At 36.8% G+C, this 27,985-nt stretch overlaps 1 protein-coding gene and 1 non-coding gene across 3 annotated transcripts; one reads left to right on the plus strand and one right to left on the minus strand.

Moving 5' to 3' along the window:
- Nucleotides 1-220: 220 nt before the first annotated feature.
- On the minus strand, nt 221-27,901 carry Atg3 (autophagy related 3). Of its 2 annotated transcripts, XM_027412604.2 has the most exons (12): nt 27,768-27,901; nt 25,083-25,124; nt 20,961-21,010; nt 17,617-17,687; nt 16,029-16,136; nt 8,736-8,785; nt 7,422-7,503; nt 5,879-5,913; nt 5,602-5,757; nt 4,806-4,933; nt 2,306-2,374; nt 221-491 (listed from the first exon to the last, which is right to left on the minus strand). In XM_027412604.2, the coding sequence occupies exons 1-12, from the start codon at nt 27,837-27,839 to the stop codon at nt 410-412; spliced, it is 945 nt and encodes a 314-aa protein (XP_027268405.1). In that variant the 5' UTR covers nt 27,840-27,901; the 3' UTR covers nt 221-409. The 2 variants fall into 2 exon arrangements, with proteins under 2 accessions (XP_027268405.1, XP_027268406.1); XM_027412605.2 differs by lacking the exon at nt 20,961-21,010 and having other exon boundaries at nt 27,768-27,863.
- On the plus strand, nt 8,013-8,118 carry LOC113834267. The gene has a single exon (XR_003484983.1). It is a non-coding gene; the product is annotated as a U6 spliceosomal RNA (small nuclear RNA).
- Nucleotides 27,902-27,985: the final 84 nt, after the last annotated feature.

The following is a 27,985-nucleotide window of genomic DNA, read 5'->3' on the forward strand; positions in this document are numbered from 1 at the left end:
TAGCACTTCATAAACATGAATTACAAGCACAGAGCAGATGTTGAGCGATGGCAAACCAGAGAAAGGAATAAGACTAAAAAGGAAGAACACACAGCCTGGTATGGAGTACATTCTAGAACAAGTTCTAACACTGTTAAATGTTCAATAACATTCTGACTCTGCAATCATCCTGATGGGAAATCCTACTATAATAACCTTTTGATAGAAAATGAAAACAGGATTTCTTCACACTCGTTTTTATTAAACAAATAAGGCTGGTAGTGGAACAGTTTTTATTTAATGAATAAACATATAAGTCCCTTTATTAGAGAAATTATACTTATTGGTAAATATGGTCAATGGTCACATCTATGTATTAATTCTTTAAAAATCAGAAGCAGTAATTAGTATACACTCTATGTCCTCTTCACTACATTGTGAAGTGTCTTGTGTAGTCATATTCTATTGTTGGAATGACAGCTTGTACAAATTTCAAAAAAATTAGAAGATACCTGAAAGTTTTTAGCTAAGGAAAATAAATTTTTAAATAGTGCTGTTCTAAATTCATAGTAATTATCTATTTTATTAGTTTATGAGAAAAATATATGATAAACTCTTACATTGCATCTATTAAAGATACCTAGTTGTGAAAATTTCTATCTACTTAACATAGGTGTTCTACAACTGACTGCTTAGCCATCTACTCCAACATTTGAATTTGAAATTTCTTAACAAGAAGTTCATACATGTTGAATTACTTCAATATTTATAAGGACAATGTTGTCTGTGTTTAAAATTTTCATATATAAAACTCATTCATTTACTTTGCACCTTTACTGCTTGCAAATTTTCTAGAATTTATATAACTTAAAATGAAATAAGTATATAAACACAGCATATGAAAACCAAATCATACGCAAATATTTCAGAAGGGACTCTCAATCTAGGTCATATATTTAATAGACATGGAATGAGCTATACTGTACTATTTTTATTTAACAAAATGTTGAAGTTTTTAATCTCTTGGGCCTAGAAACATGAGTTTACTTAATTTCAATAAGAAATAAGATTACTCTGCCATGAACCACCTGTAGTACGCTAAGCTGCTACCTGGTCTTCAACATGGAGATAGATGTGAAAGCTAACGGACAGCAAGACCCCAGAAATAAATCTTGTTGGGCTGACAGTTTCTGGTGTTTATTGCAGCATCAAATCAACCCAAATTTGTTCTACAGAACATGTTTTATTAATATTAACCACTATATAGTGGTTATCATGCCTTTAGTGCATGAGTAACCTCTGTCTCTCACTGAATGGTATAAATCACAAAATTCAATACAAAAATGTGCCCAAATCAATTCAGGTTACTTGGCATGTCAATCACTGACTGTGTGTCTAAATCAATTCAGGTTACTTGGCATGTCAATCACTGACTGTGTGTCTAAATCAATTCAGGTTACTTGGCATGTCAATCACTGTGTGCCTAAATCAATTTAGGTTACTTGGCATGTCAACCACTGACTGGGAGTGCTCTGATGAGCCCAATATGGACACACACATCTCAGGATACGACAAGTTGATTAGACTTTATATTAATTTACTCCTCCTATGCACCCTGGAGAACTGAGTAGGAAAGCCAGAATAAGGTGCTTTTCCACAGGAGAAAAGTTAAATGCTGTATTTTACTTTTTTTTTTTTTTTTTTTGGTTTTTCAAGATAGGGTTTCTCTGTGTAGCTTTGGAGACTATCCTGGCACTCACTCTAGAGACAAGGCTGGCCTCGAACTCACAGAGATCTGCCTGCCTCTGCCTCCCGAGTGCTGGGATTAAAGGCGTGCACCACCAACGCCCGGCTGTACTTTTCTTTTAATTAACCCATTTAACTTGAATTCTTTGCTTCAAGGAGGCCTCCGGTTGAGGTAACTTTAACCTTATTGTCACCTGATGGGAACACACTTATGTGCTAACCTTATTGTCAACTAATGGGAATAAACATTAGTCTGTTAGCCTTACTGTCGCCTGATAGGAACACACATTTGTGATTAACCTTACTGTCGCCTCATGGGAACACACATTTGTGCTAAACATTACATCTTTAACAAGGCAGAACTAACTGGCATATAGATACAGTATCTAGCCATTGAGTGTGGCCTAGTTTTCATAGTATGACATATCCCAGATAAGTTAGATTTTCACTAGGACATCCATACATGAGGAGCTAAAACAAATTATAGGTTCTATCAGAAGGTTATACTAAATTTCCATAACGAAGAAACAAAAATCCATAGGAGCCATTTGCCACCAATCCTATATACAGGTAAGGATACATATGAACGCCAAGCTCTCCCCCACCTTCTGCAACTGTCTCAATAATTTTCTTCATCACTTCAGCATGCCTGAAAGCAAACAACAAATCTTATTAGCATGGGTCAACTCTATCAAAATAGGTTTATTTATAAACAACCTCCCCCAAATCCTATGGTAATTGCTCATGAGCTAATTTTTAATATAAAATTTTTATTAGAAATAGATATTATACTATCTCTTTCTCCATTGTTGAGCCACAAAGTCTCTTTCACTGGAAGTGGGTAGCCATTTCTAAAAGTTATAATCATCACAATAAACACAATGACATCAGTCAGCTTTCTGTTAATGGAGGCAGAAAACCACAGGGGAAAACCTTGCCAAATGGTAAATGTGAAACTATGGTTGGTTGCTCTGGAAACATATCAGGGTACACAAATCTACAAAAGAAAAAAAGCTAAGAAGGCTCTACAGTCTTATGATTGTAAATGTTTGTTATTACTACTGTAGAAGTGTGTTTGAGTTCAGATATGGCTAGGTGCATGCATGCCAGTGTGCGTGAGAGATCATAGGACCATTTTCAGGACTCTACTCTCCTCTTCCCTAATGGGTTTCAGGCTTGGGTAGCAAGAGCTTTACCCACATTAAGCCATCTCACCAGCCTCTTAAATGTTTAAATATTCATTCAGCTTAGGAAAAAAACTATAACTAAAAGGTTCAATAAAAGCTAAGAATCAGAGCCAAGTTCATATCTTCCCTTTGTATTAATGGGTGTTATCTGATTCTACTTAAAGAAAAAGTTTTAGATTTACATGAAGACAGTACCATCTCAAGATTTTGCCCTATGCACACATCCACAGAAAATACATCTCTCCTATGCTACAAATTAAGTGACATCAAATTAATCTGTTAAACTAAGAAAAATCAATATACAAAACAAACATTTCTAGCTTATATACTTTTCATACATTTCCTAGCTTATACAATGCTATTTTAGTTCTTATGAACAACCTTTCACACACAGAGGAAGTCCCTCAGAAAACAAGAATATACGGACCAGCACAGTCCACGGCAGCCCTTGGAAAAAACCTAAAAATGTCCCCATTTCTTGTATAGGGCCCAGATTTTTTAAATTTTATTTCATCCTACTTTATTATAATTATTTGTTTTATTAAAATGTTTAATGTAATTATCAATACTTATCTCATCTCAACAGAGTAAAACTTATGCCACAGATACACACAGTCCATTCAATTAGCACCTATTAAAACATCAAACTGTGAGAACAGATTGACTCTTAAAAATGAAAACCTTTAGCTAATTTAAAATTAAAAGTAGGCCATCTGGTGCTTATTATAGGCTGCACTCTCACTACACAGAAAGGAAAGGCTGAGTAAATCTACCTAATACAATTAGCCCAAGTCCTGCACATGGGGATAAGATGGATAAACAGAAGAAGAAAACAAACACAAAACAACAACAATGAAATCCCACGATCAATGAATCCTAATTACTTTTCATAGAACTGTTAAAACTCTTAATATAAATAAATAAGCTGGAAAAATGAAGCAGGCTTTCCATGAAGTAGAAGGTTCAGCTAATAAAAAGGTTGTGTGAAATAAGTTTCAACAGTTTCCAGCTTTGGTGGTTTCTGAGGCAGGGTCACACTGTGCAGCCCAAGATGGACTAGAATTTGCAATCTCCTGCCTCGGCCTCCCCCCAAAAATGTGTTGGAATTGTAAGTTCATAAAACCATGCTCATTTAAACAAAATTTTTCTTAAAAAGCTACCAAGTTTTCAATGGATTATCAGCATTCTTGTGAGTATTTTTCAGTGAATCATGAATATTACTTGCTATAAATTACTAATCCAAAGAACAAGCATGTTGCTTTTCTGTAAGGAAAATTCAAAACAAATCATGTATCTTGGTTCAGCTTTACTTTACTTGGCTTCATGAAAACACATGGACAGAGAGAGAATGCTAAAGCACAAAGTTCACTTGACTTAGGAAAGGCTAAAGAAAAGACTTCCTAAGTGAAGAATAAAAAGAGTGTAGAGACTTATCTCTGACTAACCAACAAGAGGAGATAAGGAGGCCACCAGAAGAAGCACCACGTTAACCTTACAGTCCACATCATGGTAGATGCACTCACAACATGGACACCATGTCTACCAGGTGAGTGCTAAGTCCAGAGCAGAATTGCCCAAGCTACTGTCTAAAAGGAGAAAGACCAACAGATCTATTACTAAACAGAAAACTAAAGTTAAGTTTTGAATACTCCATATAAAATAAGACAGTAATGTTTATCTTCCTTTCTCTTAGATATTATAAGCACAAGAAGTCATTTCTCAAGATGAAAGAGATTTTCTTATAAAGTAAAATTTTCTGTTACTGATGTTTATACACCCTGTAAATAAAAAACTCATGAAGTTTACATACACATACACATATATACATACATATGTATATATACTATATATATACTATACTATATACTATATATATACTATATACACCCAGACCTGCATGGATGAACTGAACACATAGGAGGTGGTGGGAGATGAGGATGATTTTCAATGGTCACTGTTTTCTTCACATGATCTTGACTGATGTCTTCATACATGTGCTCAACTGTTAAAGGCTGCCGTTGCTGAAAGCATAAAGAATGCTCTGAAACTACTAGTTAAACTTTCAGCCTCTCCTGTTTATTATCTTATATCACTTGTAATTTACAATTTCAGACTGCTTAGAATGACCAGATTGTTTGAGAAAGGATTCTAAACACTCAGGCTCTGTAATGGAAGCCACCATTTAATGTTGCAAGAAGTCACAAACAGATAAGCTTATAGACAAAAACACTTAAAAATGTTAAGAATTTATCATTTAGGCAAGAAATGGGCCTTTTTTTTACTTCCTTTTGACAGTCATAAAATGACAAGTAAATTGGTCTTATTTCGATTATTCTTCAATTCTATATCAGCAGACTAAGAAGTGGTAAGGGAAATACTACCCAACATAATCATTTTGTAAATGTTTACATATTCCACAGTTGTAACCCTGACAAAATAGAAGGAACTCTACAGAGTTCAACTTCTCATACTTTAAAGGGATAAGCTTAGAGGAAGAGGAGTCAGCACACAACATAATTTGCACTGTCACAACAAATAGTTTATTCTAAACATTAGTAAAGTTCAATATCATAAAACTGTAAAACAAATGATTTCAAAACTTTGAAAGACCATCTATACTCATGTATCTAATAAAGAAATTGGATTAAATCCACCAACTTAAAACATTTACATTTCTTTCAATTTTTACCTCGTCATAGCCAAACAACCATAGCCGTGGTGTCTGGTAATATTTGTCATAAGTGATGTAAAGGTCATAAGTTCTCGTTTGCAAAATAACATCTTCACCTCCAGCATCCACTTTAACTTTACAAGCTTCCACTATTTTTCTTGTGTCTAGGGTAGCCTGTTACACAACAATGGGAAAAAATTAGAGCCATTAAAAATTATTTTGAAAGACCACTACCAATATTAAAAATACTAACTCCCAAGTTCACTCATAAAAATCATCTTAAAAGTTTACAAACCTCATCTGTTTCCAACAATCCACTCTCTTCATATTCTTATTTGAAAAAGAAAAAGAAAGAAAAATGTTAACTGAGTTAAACCTTAATATTTAACTTTTCAGTTTGATGTATTATCAGCAAAGTAGCGTGGGTTTTTCTTCTTGAAATTTAATAGACAGATTTGTTCTCACTATAGAACTTCCAACCTCAACATAAGATTCTTCTATTCTTACCAAATCATGGGCTTCCACTGTCTCACTTTAAGTACTTTACATACTCTCTCAAACATGCCCAAATGGCATACTGTGCCCTTTGAGGCTGTTATTAAGTAAAAATAAGACTTACTTGAACACAAGCACTGTGACACCATTACAATGGCCATGACAACTGAGGTGATTACATGTAACAGTCATATAGTCTACAGCATAAATATGCTGGACAAAGGGATGACTTATATATTATTGATGAAAGACACTGGACAGCATAAAGTATCATCATTTTACTCAGAAAGCATGTGACTTAAAACTTAAAACTGCCATATTTCTGGAATTATTTCCAATTAATATTTTCAAGCCACAGTTGATAGCAGGAAACTGAAGCCACTGTAGTCAAGTTACAAGGTTAACAACTGCAGTTAGATGCCTACAGCTTCTTTAAAGCTATGTGTGATTTCAGTTTCACTGTGCCCATAGATAAATCACTAGTTTCTACCTTAGTGAACTCACAGGCCACTAATGAACCACTGTGACTTATTCTGCACTTTCTTTCCTTGACTTTCACTGACATTCCTCTGTCTTTCTCCTGACTTTGCTGCTACTGCCTCTTTAGTATTTCCTACTCTGATTCTTTCGTCAAACCTACGTAAGAGAAAGAAAAAAAAAAAACAACATTTTTAATACTTTAGTAACCTAAGTAAGAAAGAATTCAAGCCTGGGACATTGTCGCTTCTCTACCACACTGCCTATCTAAGGATAAGTTCATGGGTTTCAATGATTCTTCCAAAATTTATTCCCTGTGTTCATGGACATGAACACCTAGCCTACCACTATTTTTTTTTTTTATTTACTTCACTTTAAGATTCAGTGTCTTACCCAGGCAGACCTGTAATCCCAACACTCACAAGGCTGAGGCAGTGGGATCATGAATCTTGGCCCAGACTAAACTCCATAAGGAGATTCTGCTCAAAAACAAAACAACAACAAAACTACTTACTGTCTTTCCAAGTCTAAAAGCACAGAACTGCACTTAGAATACTAAGGTGAGAAGAATTTCTTGAGCCCAGGTGTCTTAAACCTTGACGAGATAATATAACAAGACACTGCTTACTGCATCCTCCAGAGTTTGATTTATGACCAACAGTCCTAGTAGAAATAATGCTCTTAAAATAATGTTCAAAGTAAAATAGAAGAACCCAACGCCAAAGTCACTTTCACCTTGATCTGATAAAATTTAAAATAAAACAAAATATTCACTAGGCAACAGAAGAGAATTCTCAATTCACATGAATTATAACTATTTCAGAATCAACAATCTAATGGAATTAAAGCAAATCAAATAGTAATACCTTCCATGTCTGCAGCTTCCCCTTCATCATCCTCTTCTTCCTCATCACACGGGGCTGAGCAATCTTGGAGTTTTATACTGTCCTTTGAAATTAATTATATTTAAGTGATGCAAATGTATATTCAAACATTAAACATACTTAACATGAAATTGTTATCAGAGATATTTATTTCCTTCATAAATATTAATAGAAAGCACATCACATACACCGTCTTGTTCTTGGCACTAGTGATACAAAAGTGAAGAAAACTGACTCCCTCTGACTGTGCTTTTTCTGTGAATAGTTTTACAACTGTAGATCACTTAGTGATGAGAACACATTCTGAGAAATACACTGCTAGATGATTTCACCAATGTAAGACCACAGAGTGTAACTAAGGTGGCCTTGACATCTATAGAAGAAGGCATCTTACAGAACCTCCAGCATTAAAGTCGTCATCCTCATAAATACTCACACTGACCATTGAGCACAATGGTAAGAAACCAACGTAAAGTTAAGTGTCATCTAATCAGGCACTTTATGCCCCCTAGAAATTCACTTACCAATGACAATGACAAACCCATAAATAAATCACTGGAAATAGCATGCTAAGTGCTACATAGCAGCACATATATTAAAACTGGAACAACACAAAGAAAATTTATGCAATCCCTCCATAAGGATGAAATGGAAATTAACAGAGCATTCCATTTTTTTTTCATTTGTGAAAAAAAAGGCAGATACTCTATATTTTTCATAGCATTTCCAGCAATCATATAAAAATATGAAGACAGATACAGTCATTCTGAGAAAAGGACTAATAAACCCAAGTAAATGAAAGCAGAAAAGTCTCACCCAATTATACTGACATCTACCTGCCCAAACTTATATGACTAAATAACATTATTCAAAATGTCACCATTTTGGTGATAGTAAAGTATACATTTAAACCTCTAAACACAGAATTTAAGATGTTGCTACCAGTACTTAAAAAAAAAAACAGAATAATAAGATTGCATAGAATAAACTACAAAAATATAATACTAATAAAACATTATCACCTGCTACTCAGCAAAGGAACCCCTCACAAGTGCTCCACTTAGCCATCTATTAGTCCATATACTTAAACTGGTAGTTTATTGTAATTTGTAATCGTTACAAGACTGATGACCTGAGTTCCATCCCACATGATGGAAAGAGAGAAACAACTACCCAAGTTATCCGTCACACTTCCACAGGTTGGCTGTCACACACACACTCAACATAAACAAATACAATTTAAAATTCATATATAGAAAAAACTATGTCACTGCTTTTAATAATGTTAAGCAATACCTTGCTTTCCAGTGTAATCTCCTTAACTGCTTCAGTAAGTCCTGTAATACCTGTTTAAAATTCAGCAGAAAAAAAGAACTATAATTGAGCTGCAAACATTTTATTTACTTGTATAAAATATTTTATTTAAATTCTCACAACTCTGAAATAGGCATATATTAATAGAATCTTTACAAATGAATTTTTACAAGTAATCCCAAAGGTACCTCAAAAACACCTCAAAAAAAAATAAAACCAAAAGAATTCTAATTTAAGTTTGCCTATATTACCATGGCATGACCTATTCAATAATCCATTTAAGATCGTTCATTTGAATGTTTAGCATAACATATACTAAGATCAAGAGATTATATGGCTCATATTTACATTTTAATTAGGCCTTCACCAAAGCAGGTTTTGGTTATGTTGACATATTATTTATTTGCTATCTTGGACATCTGGATGTAGTAAGACCACACCACACTCTTATGGATCTTTTTACTTCACCAAGTATTTTCATGTCTTATTAATCCTTACAAAATCCACCTATAAAGCAGAGTAACAATTCCTCCCTATGAAGCAACGAGGTTGACAGACAGGTTAAATAAGCAGCTTGAGGATCACAGCAGTTAGGAGGAGGTTTCGATTAAGATCCATACAAAGAACCCTTGGTTACTTGTTTTCACTGACTGAGCACATCCTCAGAACCCCCTTATCATAGGAGGGTATAATGCAGATAAGCAGCAACACCACACCATGGCTCCACAAATATTCTAGTCACCAAAACCTATCAGAGTTCTCAAATGAACAGTTTAACCAGATGGGAAACTCAGAAAAATGAGAGTACCCAAAGTTTCTACAGATCCCAAAATCCTAAATTCAAAATATATTTAGCTCCTAATAATAGATTTTCTTAATCTAAACCTGGCATGCCTTTACCATTCCTAAAGCAAAGGAAGACATGCTCAACTTCACAAATGGGAGATGGCACATTCCAAAGACCAGTACTACAAGTCTTTATTTCATAACAGTTTGGTTACAATCCTACAATAGATATGACCAATGAAGATGATAAATCTAAATCTTAGCCAATCAAACCAACAATACAAGAGTATTTACTGAACCCAAAACATAAAAGAAACCTCGTCTATCTGCCAAAATACAGTAAGGTGGTAGTAACCCATTAAATCAAACACCAAGGCACCAGCTGGAGAAGCTTCTCTTTGCAATGGGAAGCAGTCATGCAGAGATTCAAGACGGTCAAAGTGCTAAGACTACATGACTAGTTAGTACTCAGTCATGAACAGGATGTCTTTATCATACTCTCAAGGCTCAGGGACTATCAAGGAAGAAATAGGAGAAACAAAGGAAAAGCTGGCAGATGGGAAGGAATGCCTAGGGATGCTGTACTCTGGACATAATATGGACAAGGCACTCATGAACTCACAGAATCTGTGGTTATCTGCACCAGACCTACATAAGACTAAGGCAGTCAATCTTACAGCATCAATGGGAGAGGTGCTCATGAGGTTGTACCCCAGGTAAGTACTACTGGTAGCTGATGACTGCTTAGGAACATAGAGTAAGGTTGGTTGGTTGTTTGTTTTAGAGGGAGGTGCCACTGGTAGGTTGCCCAATCTCTGGTGGATGGTCCCATACCCATGCATATGTGGTATACACTAATTCACCTCAGTGAGTCTTTTAAAAAGAGAGTAGAAGGAGGGTAGGGTTGAAAGATGGCTTAGAGGTTAAGAGCACTGGTTGCTCTTCCAGAGGACCTGGGTTCTGTTTCCAGCACGCACATGCCAACTAACAACTGTTTGTTAACTCTTGTACAAGGGATCCAGTACCATCTTTTCAGACCTCTCCAGATACTACACTGTGTGCACATGGTACAGACTTAGATGCAGATAAGACACACATAAAATAAAAATAACAAGGATGTGTGAAATTTTAAAAAGGACATGAAGATGAGAGGGAAACTTGCTGGGAGTAACTGAGGGAGTGGGGGTGAGGAGTAGACATGAACAAGATACACTATACATGTGTAAGAAATTGCACAAATGACAAAGAAAGCTCAAAAATTCTACACAAAGCTTTGTGATGTTTCATTCTGTCAACCTATTATAACAGCCAGATGTCTGATTGTTAGTGTTGTAATAGGCAGATGTCTGATCAAAAACTAGTCCAGAGGTTATGGCAGAGGTACTTTTTAGGAGATTATGAATAATTTTTTATTTAAATTAGAAACAAGATTGTTTTACATATCAATCTCAGTTCCCCTCTCTTCCCTCCTCCCCTGCCCCCCACTGACCCCCTATCCCATTCCCTTTCTGCTCCACAGGAAGGGTAAGGCTTTCCATGGGGGATCTTCAAAGTCTGTCATATCATCTGGAGCAGGGCCTAGATGTTTCCCTGTGTGTCTAGGGTGAGAGAGTATCCCTCCATGTGGAGAGGGCTCCCAAAGTCCATTCTTTTGCTAGGGATAAACACTGATCAACGACCAGAGGTCGCATAGATTGCTTAGATAACTGACACCCACATTCAGGGGATCTGGATCAGTCCCATGCTTGTTTCCCAGCTATCAGGCTGGGGTCCATGAGCTCCCCATTCTTCAGGTCAGCTGTTTTTGTGGGTTTCACCAGCCTGGTCTTGACTGCTTTGCTCATCACTCCTCCCTCTCTACAACTGGATTCCAGGAGTTCACTTTTAGTTCAGTGCTTAGTTGTGGGTGTCTGCTTCTACTTCCATCAGCTACTGGATGAAGGCTCGACGATGACATATAAGGTAGTCATCAATCTCACTATTGGGGAAGGGCACTTAAGGTAGCATCTCCACTATTGCTTAGCTTGTTAGTTGGTGTCATCCTTGTAGATCTCTAGAAATTTTCCTAGTGCCAGATTTCTCTTTAAACCTATAATGGTTCCCTCTATTATGGCATCTCTTACCTTGCTCTCCTCTATTTTCCCCCAACTCAACCTTCCTGCTTCCTCATGTCCTCCTGTTCCCTCTTCTCTCCTTCTCTTTCTCCTAGCTCCCTCTCCCCTTCCCCCATGTTCCCCATTAGCTCAGGAGATCTAGTTCCTTTCCCCTTCTCCGGGGACCATGTATGTCTCAATTAGGGTCCTCCATGTTTCCTAGCTTCTCTGGAGGTGTGGATGGTAGGCTGATAATCCTTTGTTCCATGTCATGTTTGTCTTTTTGTGACTGGGTTACCTGGCTTGGAATGGTTTCTTCTAGTTCCATCCACTTGCCTGCGAATTTCAAGATTCCATTGTTTTTTTCTGAATAATACTCCATTGTATAAATGCACCACATTTTCTTCATCCACTCTTCAGTAGACTACGTTGCTTCCAGGTTCTGGGTATTACAAATAATGCTGCTATGAACATGGTTGAACAAATGTTCTTGTTGTATGAATGTGCATCTTTTGGGTATATGCCTAAGAGTGGAATTTCTGGATCTTGCGGTAGACTGATTCCCATTTTCCTGAGGAGTCGCCATACTGATTTCCAAAGTGGCTATACAAGTTGGCACTCCCACCAGCAGTGGAGGAGTGTTCCCCTTTCTCCACATCCGCTCCAGCATAAACTGTCATTGGTGTTTTTGATTTGAGCCATTCTTACAGGAGTAAGATGGTATCTCAGAGTTGTTTTGATTTGCATTTCCCTGATGGCTAAGGATGTTGAGCACCTTCTTAAGTGTCTATCAGCCATTTTAGACTCCTCTATTGAGAATTTTGTATGTATTTCTGTACCCCACTTTTTAATTGGATTATTTGGTGTTTTGGAGACCATCTTCTTGAGTTCTTTGTAAATTTTGGAGATCAGTCCTCTGTCAGATGTGGGATTGGTGAATATCTTTTCCCATTCTGTGGGCTGCCATTCTGTCTGGTTGACTGTGTCCTTTGCCTTCTAAGAAGCTTCTGTTTCAGGAGGTCCCATTTGTTAATTGTCGATCTCAGTGTCTGTGCTACTGGTGTTGCATTCAGGAAGCAGTCTCCTGTACCAATTCGTTCAAGGGTATTTCCCACTTTCTCTTCTAAGAAGTTGAGTATGGCTGGATTTATGTTGAGGTCTTTGATCCATTTGGACTTCAGTTTTATGCATGGCGATAGATATGGATCTATCTGCAATCTTCTATGTGTCAGCATCCAGTTATGCCAGCACCATTTGTTGAAGATGCTTTCTTTTTTCCATTGTATAATGTTAGCCTCTGTCAAAAATCAGGTGTCTGTAGGTGTATGAGTTAATAACAGGGTTTTCAAATGGATTCCATTGGTCTACCTGTCTATTTTTGTGCCAATACCAAGCTGTTTTCAGAACTATAGCTTTATAATAGAGCTTGAAGTCAGGGATGGTGATGCCTCTGGAAGTTCCTTTATTTTTTGGCTATCCTGGGTCTTTTGTTTTTCCATATAAAGTCAATTATTGCTCTTTCAAGCAATAATTGTGAAGAATTGTGCCAATATTTTGATGGGGATTGCATTGAATCTGTAGATTGCTTTTGACAAGATTGCCATTTTTACTATGTTGATCCTACCTATCCAAGAGCATGGGAGATCTTTCCATCTTCTGGTATCTTCTTTAATTTCTTTCTTTAAAGACTCAAAGGTCTTAATATACAGGACTTTCACTTGTTTGGTTAGAGTTACCCCAAGATATTTTGTGTTGTTTGTGACTATTGTAAATGGTGATGTTCCTCTGATTTCTTTCTCAGCACGTTTATCATCTGTACACAGCAGAGCTACTGAATTTTTTTTTTTTTGAGTTAATCTTCTATCCTGTTACTTTGCTGAAGGTGTTTTATCAGCTGTAGTAGTTCCCTGGTAGAGTTTTTCCAGGTTACTTATATAAACTATCATATCATCTGCAAATAGTGAAAGTTTGACTTCTTCCTTTCCAATTTGTATCCCCTTGATCTCCTTTTGTTGTCTTATTTCTCTAGCTAGCACTTCAAGTACAATACAGGACAACAGCCTTGTCCTGTTCCTGACTTTAGAGGAATCAAGTTGAGTTTCTCTCCATTTAGTTTGATGTTGGCTGTTGGTTTACTGTATATTGCTTTTATGATGTTCAGGTATGTTCCTGTTATCCTTGATCTCTTCAGGACCTTTATCATGAAGAGGTGTTGGATTGTGTCAAAGGCTTTTTCAGCATTTAGTGAGATGATCATGTGGTTTTTCTTTTGCAGTTTGTTCATATGGTGGATTACACTGACAGATTTTTGTATGTTGAACGATCCCTGCATCCCTGGGATAAAGGCTACTTGATCATGGTGGATGATTTCTCTGATGTGTTCTTGGATTTGATTTGCCAGTATTTTATTGAGTATTTTTGCATCGATGTTCATGAGTGATATTGGTCTGTAGTTCTCTTTTTTAGTTGTGTGTTTGAGTGGCTTGGGTACCAAGGTAATTGTAGCCTCATAAAAAGAGTTTGGCAATGACCCTTCTGCTTCTATTGTGTGGACCACTTTGAGGAGTATTGGTATTAGCTCTTCTTTGAATTTCTGGTGGCGTCTACAGCCATACCACCCTGAACATGCCCAATCTCGTCTGAATTTCTGGTAGAATTCTGCACTGAAACCATCTGGCCCTGGACTTTTTTGGTTGGGAGACTTTTGGTGACTGCTTCTATTTCATGAGGGATTATAGGTCTATTTAAATTGCTTATCTGTTCTTGATTTAATTAAAACCAGTTTTAAATAAAGCAGATCATCCTTCAAAAAACAGGTGGATTGCATCTAATCAACTAAAGGAGAACAGAGAGAAGAACCCTTCCTTGATTCTCCAGCCTGCTGGAACATACCTTACAAAATTCATCTGTCATATAAGCAAATTCCTTAAAATGAATACATTTATATTACAGTGTAGCAGTGGTCCTGGAAGGATAGACACTAGAGAATTAAAACTTCCCCAAGAAATCCTATCCTGTGGAAGAATAGGCCTTAAGCCAGGGCTATGGAGGAAGAGTTCACTCAGGCCTGACAATTTACATCATTGCAAAATCTCCTTTTAATTCCTGGACTTTGTTTCATCTTTTCTATAAAATTGGAGCAGCACTGAAGTGAAAGTAAGGAGACAATTTCTCTCCCAAGTCTAGCCAAAACTGTAAATAAACCCATTCCTATATCCCATGGTTTTTCCTCTAACATGCCAGAAAGCTCCAGGGTCTCCTGTCATACCTATCCTTTCAGCAGTGTCATTATACATCCTCTATTGGTTCTGTTCCTCTAAACATCCAATGACTACAGGGGCCAATAATGGAAAAAAGCAACAATGAAATCTCAACGAGGTGAAGCAAGGGAAACTGGCCTCAGTTGGGAGCACTGCCTTATCCTGAGATAGAGTTTAAAGTTATAATTCTTCAAGTATCTCTAATGAACATTAGAATCAAGACTGTTATTTTCCATATAGGAAAATGATGTTCCTTCTTCTGTATTCTTACGCAAACATTTTTAGCTGTCAAATTTTTGTAGACTTTTGCCAATCCAAGCACTCTACTACCTATCTACTTAGCTCTGTGCACTGTGATCCTATAGGTGTGGTTCTTAAGTTTAGGTTAGTGCTTCTGAAATAAAATACAAGTAGAAAACACAGTATCTCGCCGGGCGGTCGTGCCGCATGCCTTTAATCCCAGCACTCAGGAGGCAGAGGCAGGCGGATCTTTGTGAGTTCGAGACCAGCCTGGTCTACAAGAGTTAGTTCCAGGACGGCCTCCAAAGCCACAGAGAAACCCTATCTCGGGGGGGGGGGGGGGAAAAAGAAAGAAAGAAAGAAAGAAAGAAAGAAAGAAAGAAAGAAAGGAAACACAGTATCTCTTCAGCTTTTTAAAGGAAAACACACTAAAAGTAATCATTCCAGTCAGCCAACAGGCAAGTTACTACCCATGTGCTACCTGTATCTCCCAGCCATGAGAAAAATTAATGAAGCACACTGAAAATTATTTGAAAGATCGTGGCAGGGTTGCTAACAGCATCAATCAGTGGGGTGGTAGGGTTGACTGATGGAACTGGTTTAAGATGATGATGAACCTACCAATTCCTCTAGGCTTTAACACAAGAGATTCAGGGCAAACTCATATGCACAGTCTGTGCTTTTTATTGGATTTATTTTCTCCTCTATTTAGCAATAATGAAAATAAATGAATATTTCACACTGCAATTGAAGCAGCAGATACTACTTTTTCAGGGTGAAGTCTTTGGGGACAAACCTGCACCTTATGTATCCTTTTTTTTTTTAAATCAAGGCTATTATTAAAGATAATGCAAATTTTAAAATAATTCATACATATCATTCTGTACACTTCTCACCTGTGTTGTGGTATGTATCTACCCATCCCCCATCGCCATCATCTTCTTCAATGATGGCTTCCAATTCATCTGAATACTCCATCTGTTTACACCGTTTGTAGCATGGAACTATTAAAAAAAAAAAAAAAAGCCAAATAGGTATATAACCCACTAACAAAAATCCATCGGAAAGAAACAGCTTCTATCACACATGAAAACACAATACTGCCAAGATACTAAGTGAACCATTCCCTTCCAATGAGACTGATAAGAATTACACTCAGCCCACAGACACAGACACATCATTATCTGGCCATGTTAATCCTTTCCCAGTCTGCTTTCTCACAAGACAAGTAAAAGGGCTCTAGTTTAAGCATCTCTGTCTTCCTTTACAATGATCTGTGAGGAACAGCTGGCTGAAGCCAGATGACAGTGCTCAGTTCCAAGCTAATGAATAATATTTCACACTAACAGTTATGGTCTCAAAATATGCAAACACCACCTGCCATACTGAGAGGAGGTAGAGGTGACCTCTGGAATACAAGGCTAAAGTAAATATCAATATGAATTTCACAATTCATATTTAAGTTCCAGTTCTTTGCAAAGGATAAACAGATTAAAATTTAACAAACTGCAAAATTTTCTTCCTAATACAACCCAGGTGCCAAGATTTTCATATAGGTGCATCAGTTAAGTACTATTATTTCATAAACCTACAGTTGACATCATGCGGTGTAAGCATGATGCCCAAAACAGAGATATTAATTTCCTGATTAAACAACCATGATATAAATTATCAACCTTAAAAATAAATACACTGTAAAACAAAACTTCTGGGATTTTTTTGTTTGTTTGCTTTGTAGTGCTGCATATCAAACACCGGGCTTTGAGCTGAGCAATCCCTCTACCAGAGAGCTGAATCCCCAACTTCTCTTTTTTTAAACACTTGAAAACATGGTCTCCTTATATAGCTCAGGCTGACCTTGTACTATGTACCCTATGTGCAGGACAATGCCTGCAGGCACCATGCCTGAAAAAAATGCAACTTAGTACATACTCTCTCCCTTTCCAGGTTGGGTTAAATAAGAACAGAAGTCAATGCATTGTGACATGATTATTTGAGGACAATCTTCTGATGCTTTAAAGAATTAACTTCATAAATAAGATGACATCTATTTTAAGAGTTTTTGTGCCTATGGGTAAGCCTTTGATGGCACAATGAATGATCAAATCTTTGATCTTTCCTATATCAAAGGTGGGATCAATGTAATTCCCATAAAAATACACAGTTTAAAATCAAAGCGCTAAATATATTTTGATTATGAAATAAGCTTAAAAAAACTAAGGGGAATCTAAGTTTACCTGGGGACCTCTTCTTCCATACTTTGACAATAAAATCTTTTTGGTAAAAAGAACTAGAAAACAAAGTATAAAAATCAATGGAAAATGCTCCTGGAACCGAAAGCTTCATGAAATCTTTATATTTCCATCTGTAAGAAGCTTCAAGTATAACCTCAGCACAAATTAGGATAAATCACTGTAAATGGGATTTTTTTGTTTCAATATACTGTGCAAAATTTACTAATGTATACAATGATATCATTCTTACCATTTTTGGTTACCAAAAATTGTTTCCCTGCTGGTAGATATGCCTTCACTTTCAATTCTTCCCCTGTAGCCCTTTAAAACAGTGAAAAGCACCAAAAGACAAAATATTTTAAAAGTCAAATATATAACACAAGATATCATATGTAAATGTTAAGACTACAAAATCTGCATTTCTGTGGAGATTGTTTTAGGACTTGTTAGGGAAGTCTGTCATTAAGTAAGGGCATAGAAAAGTGTATATTAGCATGAATGAAATATATTAGGAGATGCAGATGGAGGGGGTTTGTATTTAATATTAGGCAAAACATGGTAGAATAACAGAACTAGCAAACTCAATGCACTTGCCTCTAAACAAAAAGAAAATGTTGCTGTTCCATAATCCATTCCATCATACAACCTCTCAGACTATTAATATAATAAAAGTACTGCTCATTTTGAGATTAGGCTAAGGAATGAAAAAAGCTGATGGTACTACATACAAAGTAGATCCCCCCCAAACCCCTAGAAGGGGGAGGGGCTGAAGAAGATAAAGGTGGTGGCTAATATGGCCTGTGTGAAAGGAAATTTCTTCATGAACCCTAACACTTTGTACAATGACGATACTCTAAAAATTTTTAAACCCCACCTCCTACCAGTGTTTAGAATTGGAAAAGATAAAAGATGCTTGAATCAAAGATGGTAACACTGAGAACAATAATGCTTAAAAGCAAACAACAACAACAACAAAAAATCCAGTTGCAGTGTATAATTACTAATATGAGCTATTATTAATAAATTCTTCTAACACTAAAAGGCAGAGAATACTATCCCCACTTTATAGATAAGAAAACCAACGTTTAAAGATGGTCAGACTGCTCACAGTCAGGAAAATAGGCTGGGGGAGCTAGGATCAAGTCAAGTGACTCTGAGACTCTTCTTCAACTACTCCTTCTTTGGGTCAGGACAAACTGCTAGCAATTCTGAGCTATTCTGGCATCTCTCACTAAGAATTTATGCAGTCTTCTGTGCACCATCTACTAGACCTGGTCAGGGAAGAACTGGAATATGGTGCCTTCACAAGCATCAACACATAAACTTGAAGTCCTGCTGCCTTTCCAAGCTTTTAAAATTTAAACCCTATAGATTTGAGAACAAGATAAAGCCAGGAATATCTTTTGAGAGTCTTATAATCTTTTCTCAATAAGCTCAACTATCAGATTCAACATTAATGCCTGAAGTTCTGAGGGAAGAACTTAAAATAAGATCATGACAGCACTTGTGTACACAAATATATTAGCATGGAAATATTTGCTTCTGGCATTAATTTTAAATTAATTATTCCTTGGCCCTAGCAATTCAGACAAAAGTGTGGGCACTGGTACAAGGTGTGACTGAGTTCTCAGTTATAGTACAATTATTTCAGCAATCATAATCAATACAGAACAAAGCTGGTGGTACTGACTCCCACTCATAGTCCTTCACATGTATGCTCATGCTGTGCTCGAACACACACACACATACAGAAAGTTTTTAAGTCTATAAACATAGACTAATACCCATTAAAAAGATATTGCCTATATATATACCGCTTTTTTGAGCTGTGCTTTCTAAACAATACCTAAACTGTGTGGATAATGTAAGGCATCATGAAAGAACTCTCAATAAGGAAATGTAGGTCTATCACAGTAAAGAAAAGTCTAAGAAAATTCCTCTAACCAAGTAAGGGTTAGCTTATTTCTCTACTTATTTGACTTGAAATACTTGGAGATATATATGTGTGTGTATAAACATACACCAGCAACTAATTATAGCAAAAAATTTAGAACACTCACATGAAAATATTAAATCAGAAAGCTTCTATGGCAAGAACATAGAGCACAAATTAAATTTCAGAGCAGAAATACACACATACATACATACATACACACACACACACACACACACACACACACACACACAAATAAATGAAGTTGACAATCTGGTATTTCTTGGTACATAAGAATTAATGCCCTAAGATACACAGCAATTGATAAAAGCCAATGATGAAAGGAACTAAAACAGGTCACAAATGAAAGAATTTTCTAACTTTGGTTTAGAAATGTTTTAGGTAATTAAATTCTTTAGCCAAAAAGGAAACTGGTAGCAACTAGAACCTTGCTATCCTAGAATCCAATAATTAAAACTATATCTTTCAAATATAATTGAAAAACAACATTAACAAAAAAGATACAACATGTTAAAGCATGTGCATGAAGACAGGTAATTAATTACAGATAATTGTAATCTAAACAAAATAGTTCAGCCAGAATTGAAATAACAACTTAGTTATTTCCCATCTATTAGTACTTAAAAGTTACGAAAGTGCCTTTATTCTAAAGCATATTTGTATTAAATTACTAAAAGTAAATGTTAAGAAAAAATTTAATTATAATTGTGGTGCCAGCACTTGACTGGCACCCCAACCCTCTGGTTCTTGCTGATTTCTAAAAAGGGAGCACAACATTTAGCTGTGAAGTTACAGTTTCGGCATTATATCTTAAAGAACATAAACTCCACAAACTGTCTGCATTTTTCTGTAACATGAGAAATAAAAGACCCAGAGACAGATACTGGGGTTCAAGCTTCAAGCTGAAGATCAGAAAAGCAAAGCAGCCAAACCACTAGCTTTTACTTCTACTTCAGATTGAAATGGAGCTCCTGTCCTCACTGAAGCTGGAAAATTAATGCCTTCCTGTCCTCAGTGTGGCTGGAGAATGAATGCCTGAGACTGACTACTGAAGACCCTGCTCCTATCTTTTACACCTCTCTAGTGCTGGAATTAAAGGTGTGAGCTCTGTTTCTCTTTTAGACTGATTCACTCTCATGTAGCCCTGGGTGGTCTTAAACTCAGAGAGATCCATCTTCCTTTGTCTCCTGGGTCCTGGGATGAAAGGTATATGCCACCACTTCCTGGCTTCTAGGGATATTAGTATGGCTGCTTTGCTATTTTGATCTTCAGTGGCTTTAACAAATCATAAATTATCACATTTGTCATTAAAATGTTCAAAGATGTTCACAACTATTAAACTCCTAAACATATTTTTTAAAGAACCACAAGATCAGATCTAAAGAGAACAAAACACAAGCAAAGAAAGTAAGTGGATTTGAGTATACCCATACTTTGTTCTAACAGAGCAACGTAAAATACATGACACTTATTTCCCCCTTTATTTTCCTCGGAGTTTCACTGTAGTACTAGTAGAAGAACCTAATGAAGAAGGTTATGTTTGTCATTCTAATTTTCATATGCTAACCTAGTTTACAAACTGCCTATAATTATAAGCTATACACCTTTTAGTAGTCCAATTTTCACTCAACATTACTTACCATTGCCATGTCGGACAGTGGTGGACTAAGTGATCTCCAGCTGCCACAAACTAGTCAGGGTTTGCAAGGAAATATGGAAAAAGCGGAAAAGAAACATTGAACATCACTGAGTACAGGGTGGCAAAATACCTAACTGATCACCCTGGATAACTCTGATATTTAATAATCAATTAAAATGAAAATAGCACAAAACCTGTTTTAGCAACCTGGAGATTTATTTTCAATTTATTTTCTTTTCAAGTTTTTGGCATCTATAAAAACTCAAGTTAATCTTGGAAGAAAGAAGAACACTATTATCTTTTTGTTTTGTTTTTCAGGGAATGGTTCCTCTGTGTAGCCTTGGCTGTTGTGGAACTCACTTTGTAGACCAGGCTGGTCTATCATCTGCCTCTGCCTCCCAGTGCTGTGCAACCACACTCAGCAAAAAACTGAATCACCTTTAATTCAATTTTCATCATCAAATCATGTTTCAAGCCTGAAACAAAATCACTAAAGGCAAGACAATGAAGTTCAATTGTCAGGATCCACCTTGTAGTTCAATAAATAGAGTCTTGTTAAGATAGAAACTCAGAAAATGTTTAAATAAGTAAATAGATAAGGTTTGTAATGTCAGCCCATTTCATTATATCACAGTGGAGTTTTCCTCTTCCCTTTATAATTTTACTTCTTAATTTTTTCAGCATTATTTTATAAGTGTTTTGCCTGAGTGTATGTCTTTCTACTACATGTATTCCTGGTGTCCACAGAGGTCAGAAGAAGACATCAGAGTCCCTGGAACTGTAGTTAGAGATGGTTGTGAGCCACCATGTGGTTGCTGGAAATGGAACTCGGGTTTTCTGCAATAACTACTGAACTTTGAGGCATCTCTTCATCCCTCTATTAAGTTTTAAGAAACTTTCTTTTTTGGTTTTGATGGTTCTGGAGGATCAAACCTGGGGCATGCATACTAAGCAAGCATTCTGTGGCTGAGCTATATGCCCCAGCACCAGACCAATATTGAAAGTTTTATTACACTCTTAAAAGAATTAGGGATAAAAAACAATTAGAATAACAAACAGTGCAGGACAGTTAAGTTCTGAACTATCTATATAAACATCTACAAAATCAAGCTTAGGTTCCAGGCTGGACCCTCAGCACCTTATCTCACCATGCCTGTAATCTCAGCACTTCTGAGGTGAAAGTAAGAAGAGCAAAAAGTTCAAGATCCTCTTCAGCTACCTGGTGAAATCCACATTAGCTTGGGATACATGAGACCTGTCCAAAGAATTCTGAGGAGAGGTATAGAGGGAGAGGAGGAGAAAAAGAGAAAAGATCTAACAGATTCCTTGGGCTTTCTGAGAAAGATGAACATTATCATAAGTTTTCATTTATCTTCACAAATACAAATCAGACCCAGGGAAAAAGAATTTAATATTTGAAGAATTTCCAGTTCTCATAAATATAAGATAATCTCACTGAAGGACACAAATCTTACTTTTAAAAGCAGAAAACAAGAGTCGCCTAAACAAAACTACAGTGTAACAACTGTAACCATTTGTACATGCTTTCCCAATTGCTATTTCACAACCGCTCTAATTCAGAACTTTGTATCATTTGTGGGCTTATTGCACAGTACAAATTAGGGCATATTTCATATTCTCAATATATTTTGAAAAAGCATTTTCTATCCAAAAGTAAAATTCAACCAAATAAGCATTTTGAGAATAACCTACTTTAAGATGAAAAATCACCAAGGTTAAGATATGGCAACTTGATGCCCAACATAATTTTTTTCTTCTTTCACTTAACACACTGTTTTAATCATTTAAACTGGTTATGTAATGATAGAAGCCAAAATAAAAACAATAGCTTCTTTCTGCCTTCTGTTTTAAGCATTTGGGGGTTACCACAACCAAGTGTTACTTTTAGCTCTGTGGTTGCCAGGAATTTATCTCCACCAAAGTAACAAGGTAAGAAAATGCAAGCCAAAGAAATTATTAAAAATGGAAATGCTTTAACTTATATTGCCTTCAAGTCATAAGACATTAATTTTATCTAGTGGTCTCTTGATAGTAACTATTTAAAAATAACAAAACACTATGAAAAAAAATTGAAAGATGAAACCATAGAATTGTACCAATAATTAGCACATGTGAATGTCTGTCCTCATCAGCAATAGTCATTATTACTTACTTCAAAGAGTGAAGTGAAATAACATGCTAGAGTCAAATTTCAAACTACCAATTGCTTATAATACCTTTCTCATAGTAAATATTGCCCGGGGATATTTTTCAATACATAATACAGAGTGATACTGAATCCAACAAGATGCAATATTTGCATTTTAGAAAATAGTATTATTCCTCAAAAGACCTTCAATTCATCTAAAACTATTTAACTTAGTTACACCAGCATTTGTTTTTCCCCAAAAGATACAGTATTGGATATGGGCTGTCCCTCTTTTTAAACATAACGGCTTGGGCTTTTCTCAATGAAAACAAAAGTGATAGCTGGAACTGATGGGTAAGAGCCCAGAAATTAGAAGAAACAAATTAACAACTGAATTCAGTATGTAGCATTTATCCCAAGCAAATCATACCTTCCCATTGTCTTCCCTCCGGCTCATTTAACTCAATCCTGTAATTATGCTCTATCTGAGCCTAGAATTACATGCTTTGTATCAAATTAAGCTAGTTTTGCCTTAGATTCTTTTTAAGGGAAAACTCATACTTCATGAGGCTATTAAGTTATTCATGTTAGGATGAATTTTTGTATGGAAACAGCTTAATTCTACAGAAATGCATCCAACAATGAGTTATTTTCACACAGCAGAGATAAAGTCAAAGTGTCCAAATATGGAACATGCTTATCTCTGCTCCTGACTTCAGATCATTCAAAAGCCCTGGCTAGACACTGCCTGTTTGGAAAGAAAATTAATGAGACCCTTAAGAACAAAACTGACTTTTAATTGGCATTCAACATATTACACTCATTGCATCTAAGGCAAAATAAGTCCTCTCAAAGAATGTCTATCCCAAACCCCTCATTTTACAGATGGGTAAATGAGGCCCAGACCTAAATAGCTAACTGATTTGCCTAAATTAAGAGAAATTAGACAGATGGTTCGAGAAAGCAGGTTACTCAGGCTATTTCCACACCATCCCATGCCTTTACTAAACATAATGGCAGTTTCACAAATAAATAAATATAAAGCAGTGCAGTAAGCCATTGTTGTGTGTCAGAATGAACTGGACTGAAGAGGCTGTCATCATAAATGAAAACTGAAAGATCAACTAATTTCTGGTTTGAAGCCTTTTAATTTATAGCCACAACCAGAGCCTCATCATTCAACACTGTTTTATAATGTTTTTATCAAATAAGGAATATGATTCTATTGCTAATAAACAATGTTTTCAGTGAAAGTTGACGATCAAGTTTAAATAAATCTGTCACCTTTTCTTAAGAATAAGTGGGGGTAATGCAACTGAAACTATTCATAAAAATGAAGTCTATGAGGTAAGTTTCTCTTGGGATAAACTACCTAAATGAATGAGAACTCATAATTCAGACTTGGTGAACAAGTGAAATTATTCCTCAAAACATTATTCTATGAAAAAAAGTTTAAAAAGTATAAAGTATGTAAAATCCCCATAGTTCTAGCATTGCTTAACCTTCAAAATAACCTTTTTAACAAACAAAGTGAAACCATGGTAAAATAAAATGGGTGTCAACTATTTAACAGTTCAGCTGAATGTTAGGAGAAAAGGTCCTATATCAAGGTTTCCAACACAATGTCATCAAATATACATTTGGTCTAAACAGAGCCAAGACAGCAAATTCCAGAGCCCACTGTGCCGCACATCTCACATGGCAGTGAAGGATAACTGAACACTGTATTTTCCACTCCCCTTCACAACCTTCATTTCCAGAGTTTAACTACCGAGAAATATGAGAAGCAGCAAAATGAAAAGATGTTATCTCTTACACGCTAAGGGAAGCAGAAATTCTCTTAACCTAATTATTATAGTTACCTAAATATAATTTTCCTCAAGAAAATTCAAGATGTTTTCTAACAAAGACGAAAAGGCACAGTCTAATAGAATTGTAACGATATAATGGCTTCAGGGCGTCTTCAACACTCACCTCTTCTGGAGTAAGTACACCTGTCTCCTTAAATTTTGATTCCTAAAGAGAAAAAAAAGAATAAAAGTATTAGACCATCTTCACATTCAACTAAAAAAAAAAAATGTCTTAAGGGCAAATAGTTGCCCCTTCTAAACAATGGAGAGTATACTATGAAACAAACAAAACACTAAAATCTAAATGGACTATGTAAAATAGCACTGGTCCCTCAATTATACAGACATACTGGTATAATGTAGATGAATTACATGAAATTACTTGCAGGACAATTTGATCAGTACTACAACAAAACATGAGTATTAGGAAAGCATGTTAATATTTAGATCACAGTCACTCTGCACAGTGAACAAGTCATTTTGCAGTACTTTAACACAGCCAATGTTTTATTTAAACTGAGTAATATTAGAAACCAACAGTAGAAATCATGTAATATTTAATATTTCCCATTATTCTCATCTCCACCATAGGTTTTTTCTTTCTTTTTCTCTCCATTTGTTTTTTCTGGACTAGGTTTTGTTATGCAGGCCAGGCTGGTGTGTAACTCAAAATCCTCCTGCCTCAGCTTCCAGAACCCTGGAATTCTAGCCAATTCATCACCACTACCACCACACCCAACTTCACTACAATCTTTAAATAGTACTTTTTTCCTGTAAAGCAAGGACGCTATTGACTAATTTTTGTTCTACATTCTCACTGATAAGATTTTATGGTGGTCTACAAAAATAAAAAGATCAATTTGTGAATATTATTTATCACTATATGCCAGTACTATTGGAAACAATGGGCTTCACGCCTGAAAAACAGATTAATCTCATCTTCACACCATGAAAAAAAGAATAGTTATATAGAGGAGAGGTGGTATTAAAATAAAATAACTCCTCAGCTAGGGGGTTCAACTTAGTGAGCACCTCTGGAACCCACTGGGGTTTTGATTGGCTTGATCTTGCACAGATAATCACAGGCACTCTGAGTTTGACTGCAGCAGCCTTGTAACTCCAGAAGATACTTGGAAAGCAGTCCTCCCAACCTCCTGTGGTAGTTGATGGCTGCCAGGGGAAGATAAGGCCTGTTTTCGTCAAGGTGTGGTCCCTGGTAGGTCGTCCATGCTCCAATGGATGGCCCTATACCCACACACATACAGGCAGCAGTAACTGGGCTCAGTGGGTTAAAAATGAAAACATGAAATTGGTAGAGGTATATACTGAGGGTGACCTGGGAGGAATTAGAGGAGGAGTGAAGGACAGATATGGTCAAAATATACTGTACACATGTATGAAATTACCAAGGAATGAGTAGAAAATATATTATAAATAAATAAAGGATAGACAAAGGACCAAACTATAAGGCTGTCTGGTGGAAAAGCATTAGTGGCTGAGAGGGAAAAAAATTATATATATATATATATATATATATATATATATATATAATTCTAGTAGCAAAAGTCCTCTTGCTGGAGTGCTGAGGACCGGTAAGGCTAGCTTACCCCCAAGTTATCCTGAAATGAAGAGCTGGGACTTCTACTGGCCAAAAAGACCCTTCAAAATCACTATGAGGATTCTGGCTTTACTACATTGATGCCATCTAAACAAATCATGCCTTCTCAAACATCCACTTCCTAAGAAAATGACATTTCTTTCTGGGTATTTTTTTCCCCTTTGCCTTTCCTCCTCTAGGAGAAATCTGTAGGGATTCTGCAAAGCAGCAGTGACAAGAATCGGGCATTAATTCTGCTTTCTTTTATACTAAAAACACATACCACACATTGCCTCCGAGCATGGTGGCAAATGCCTTTTATCTCAGCACTTGGGAGGCAGAGGAGGGTGGATCTCATAAGAATTCAAGGTTAGCCTCGGCTACACAGCGAGCTCTAGACCATGTCTTGTCTCCAGTAAGATTATTGAAATTCTTAGCCAAATACAGAACGAAAACAAACAAACAAAAAAAAAAACTAAGCAAATATCTGCCACTCATTTACTGTTACTGCTCGCTTTTCCAAAGGCAAAATCAAGTTACAACAAAAAGATATATCCTAAAAGCTGTAAGGAAACTTGGAATGCAGTTCTGGAAATTTACTTTTGAAAGATGAGGGATCACTACTCTCACCTGAAAATGTTATACTGTTTCCAACCTATACATATACATCCAGGTGAACTGCTGTCATGGGATCACCCAAATCCAAGATTAATAACCAGTTGCCGCTTCTTTAAAAGCTTGGGGAAGCAGAAGTTTCGCCTAGTTCCGCTCAGAGTTACTAACATGTTACAACTGACTGTTCCTCTGAAACCAAAGGAGGCTGGAAATCTAGATCACCGAATAATCATAACTTCCTATGAAACTTGGGAGGAAAAGGGGGCATGCCGGTAGCTTCCGAGCTGTCATGTTTCCCAAGGTTAACCCAGATACCTGTCTCAAACACTGTGGCTGTCAGGATTCAGTGTTCATACTTCTGCTCCTCACCACCTCTTACCGCGCTCCAAAGCACAGAGGAACGACCGGTGGGGACAGCAGGCACCGGTAGTCGCTCAAGTTGAAGCAGGGGAGCCATCAAACCTTGGGACTGGCCCAGAAGTCCAGGGCAAGGGGCAGCACAGGGCGGCGCGTTCCGCCCCTCCACCTTCTAACCCGATCGCAGAGAACCGGGACTTGGGCAGTCAGTGCAGAGCAAGTCAGACCCGCTCCGCTTACCTTGAGGACCGGTGTCAGGTACTCGGCCACTTCCAGAGCCTTTCCCTTCACCGTGTTGATCACATTCTGCATCCTGGGGCTGAGAGCAGCGATGGGGCAGGGAGGGACAGTCGCGATCCGGGCCGGGGACTCAAAAACTGCCCCGGACGTGGCCGACTGGCATCGAGCCCCGCAGGCGGCACCCGCAGGGCCGGGGGGGAGGGGCGGCGGCACGCGGC

The sequence above is a fragment of the Cricetulus griseus genome, chromosome 4 (assembly GCF_003668045.3).
Source record: "Cricetulus griseus strain 17A/GY chromosome 4, alternate assembly CriGri-PICRH-1.0, whole genome shotgun sequence".
In the NCBI taxonomy this organism is placed as follows: Eukaryota; Metazoa; Chordata; class Mammalia; order Rodentia; family Cricetidae; genus Cricetulus; species Cricetulus griseus.

Coding starts and splice junctions, on each gene's coding strand:
- Atg3 (XM_027412604.2), bottom strand. CDS start 27,839: ATGCAGAATGTGATCAACACGGTGAAGGGAAAGGCTCTGGAAGTGGCC. Junction 25,125..27,767: donor ACCTGACACCGGTCCTCAAG/GTAAGCGGAGCG, acceptor TTTTCTCTTTAG/GAATCAAAATTTAAGGAGAC. Junction 492..2,305: donor GGAGAGCTTGGCGTTCATAT/GTATCCTTACCT, acceptor AAAAACTTTCAG/GTATCTTCTAATTTTTTTGA.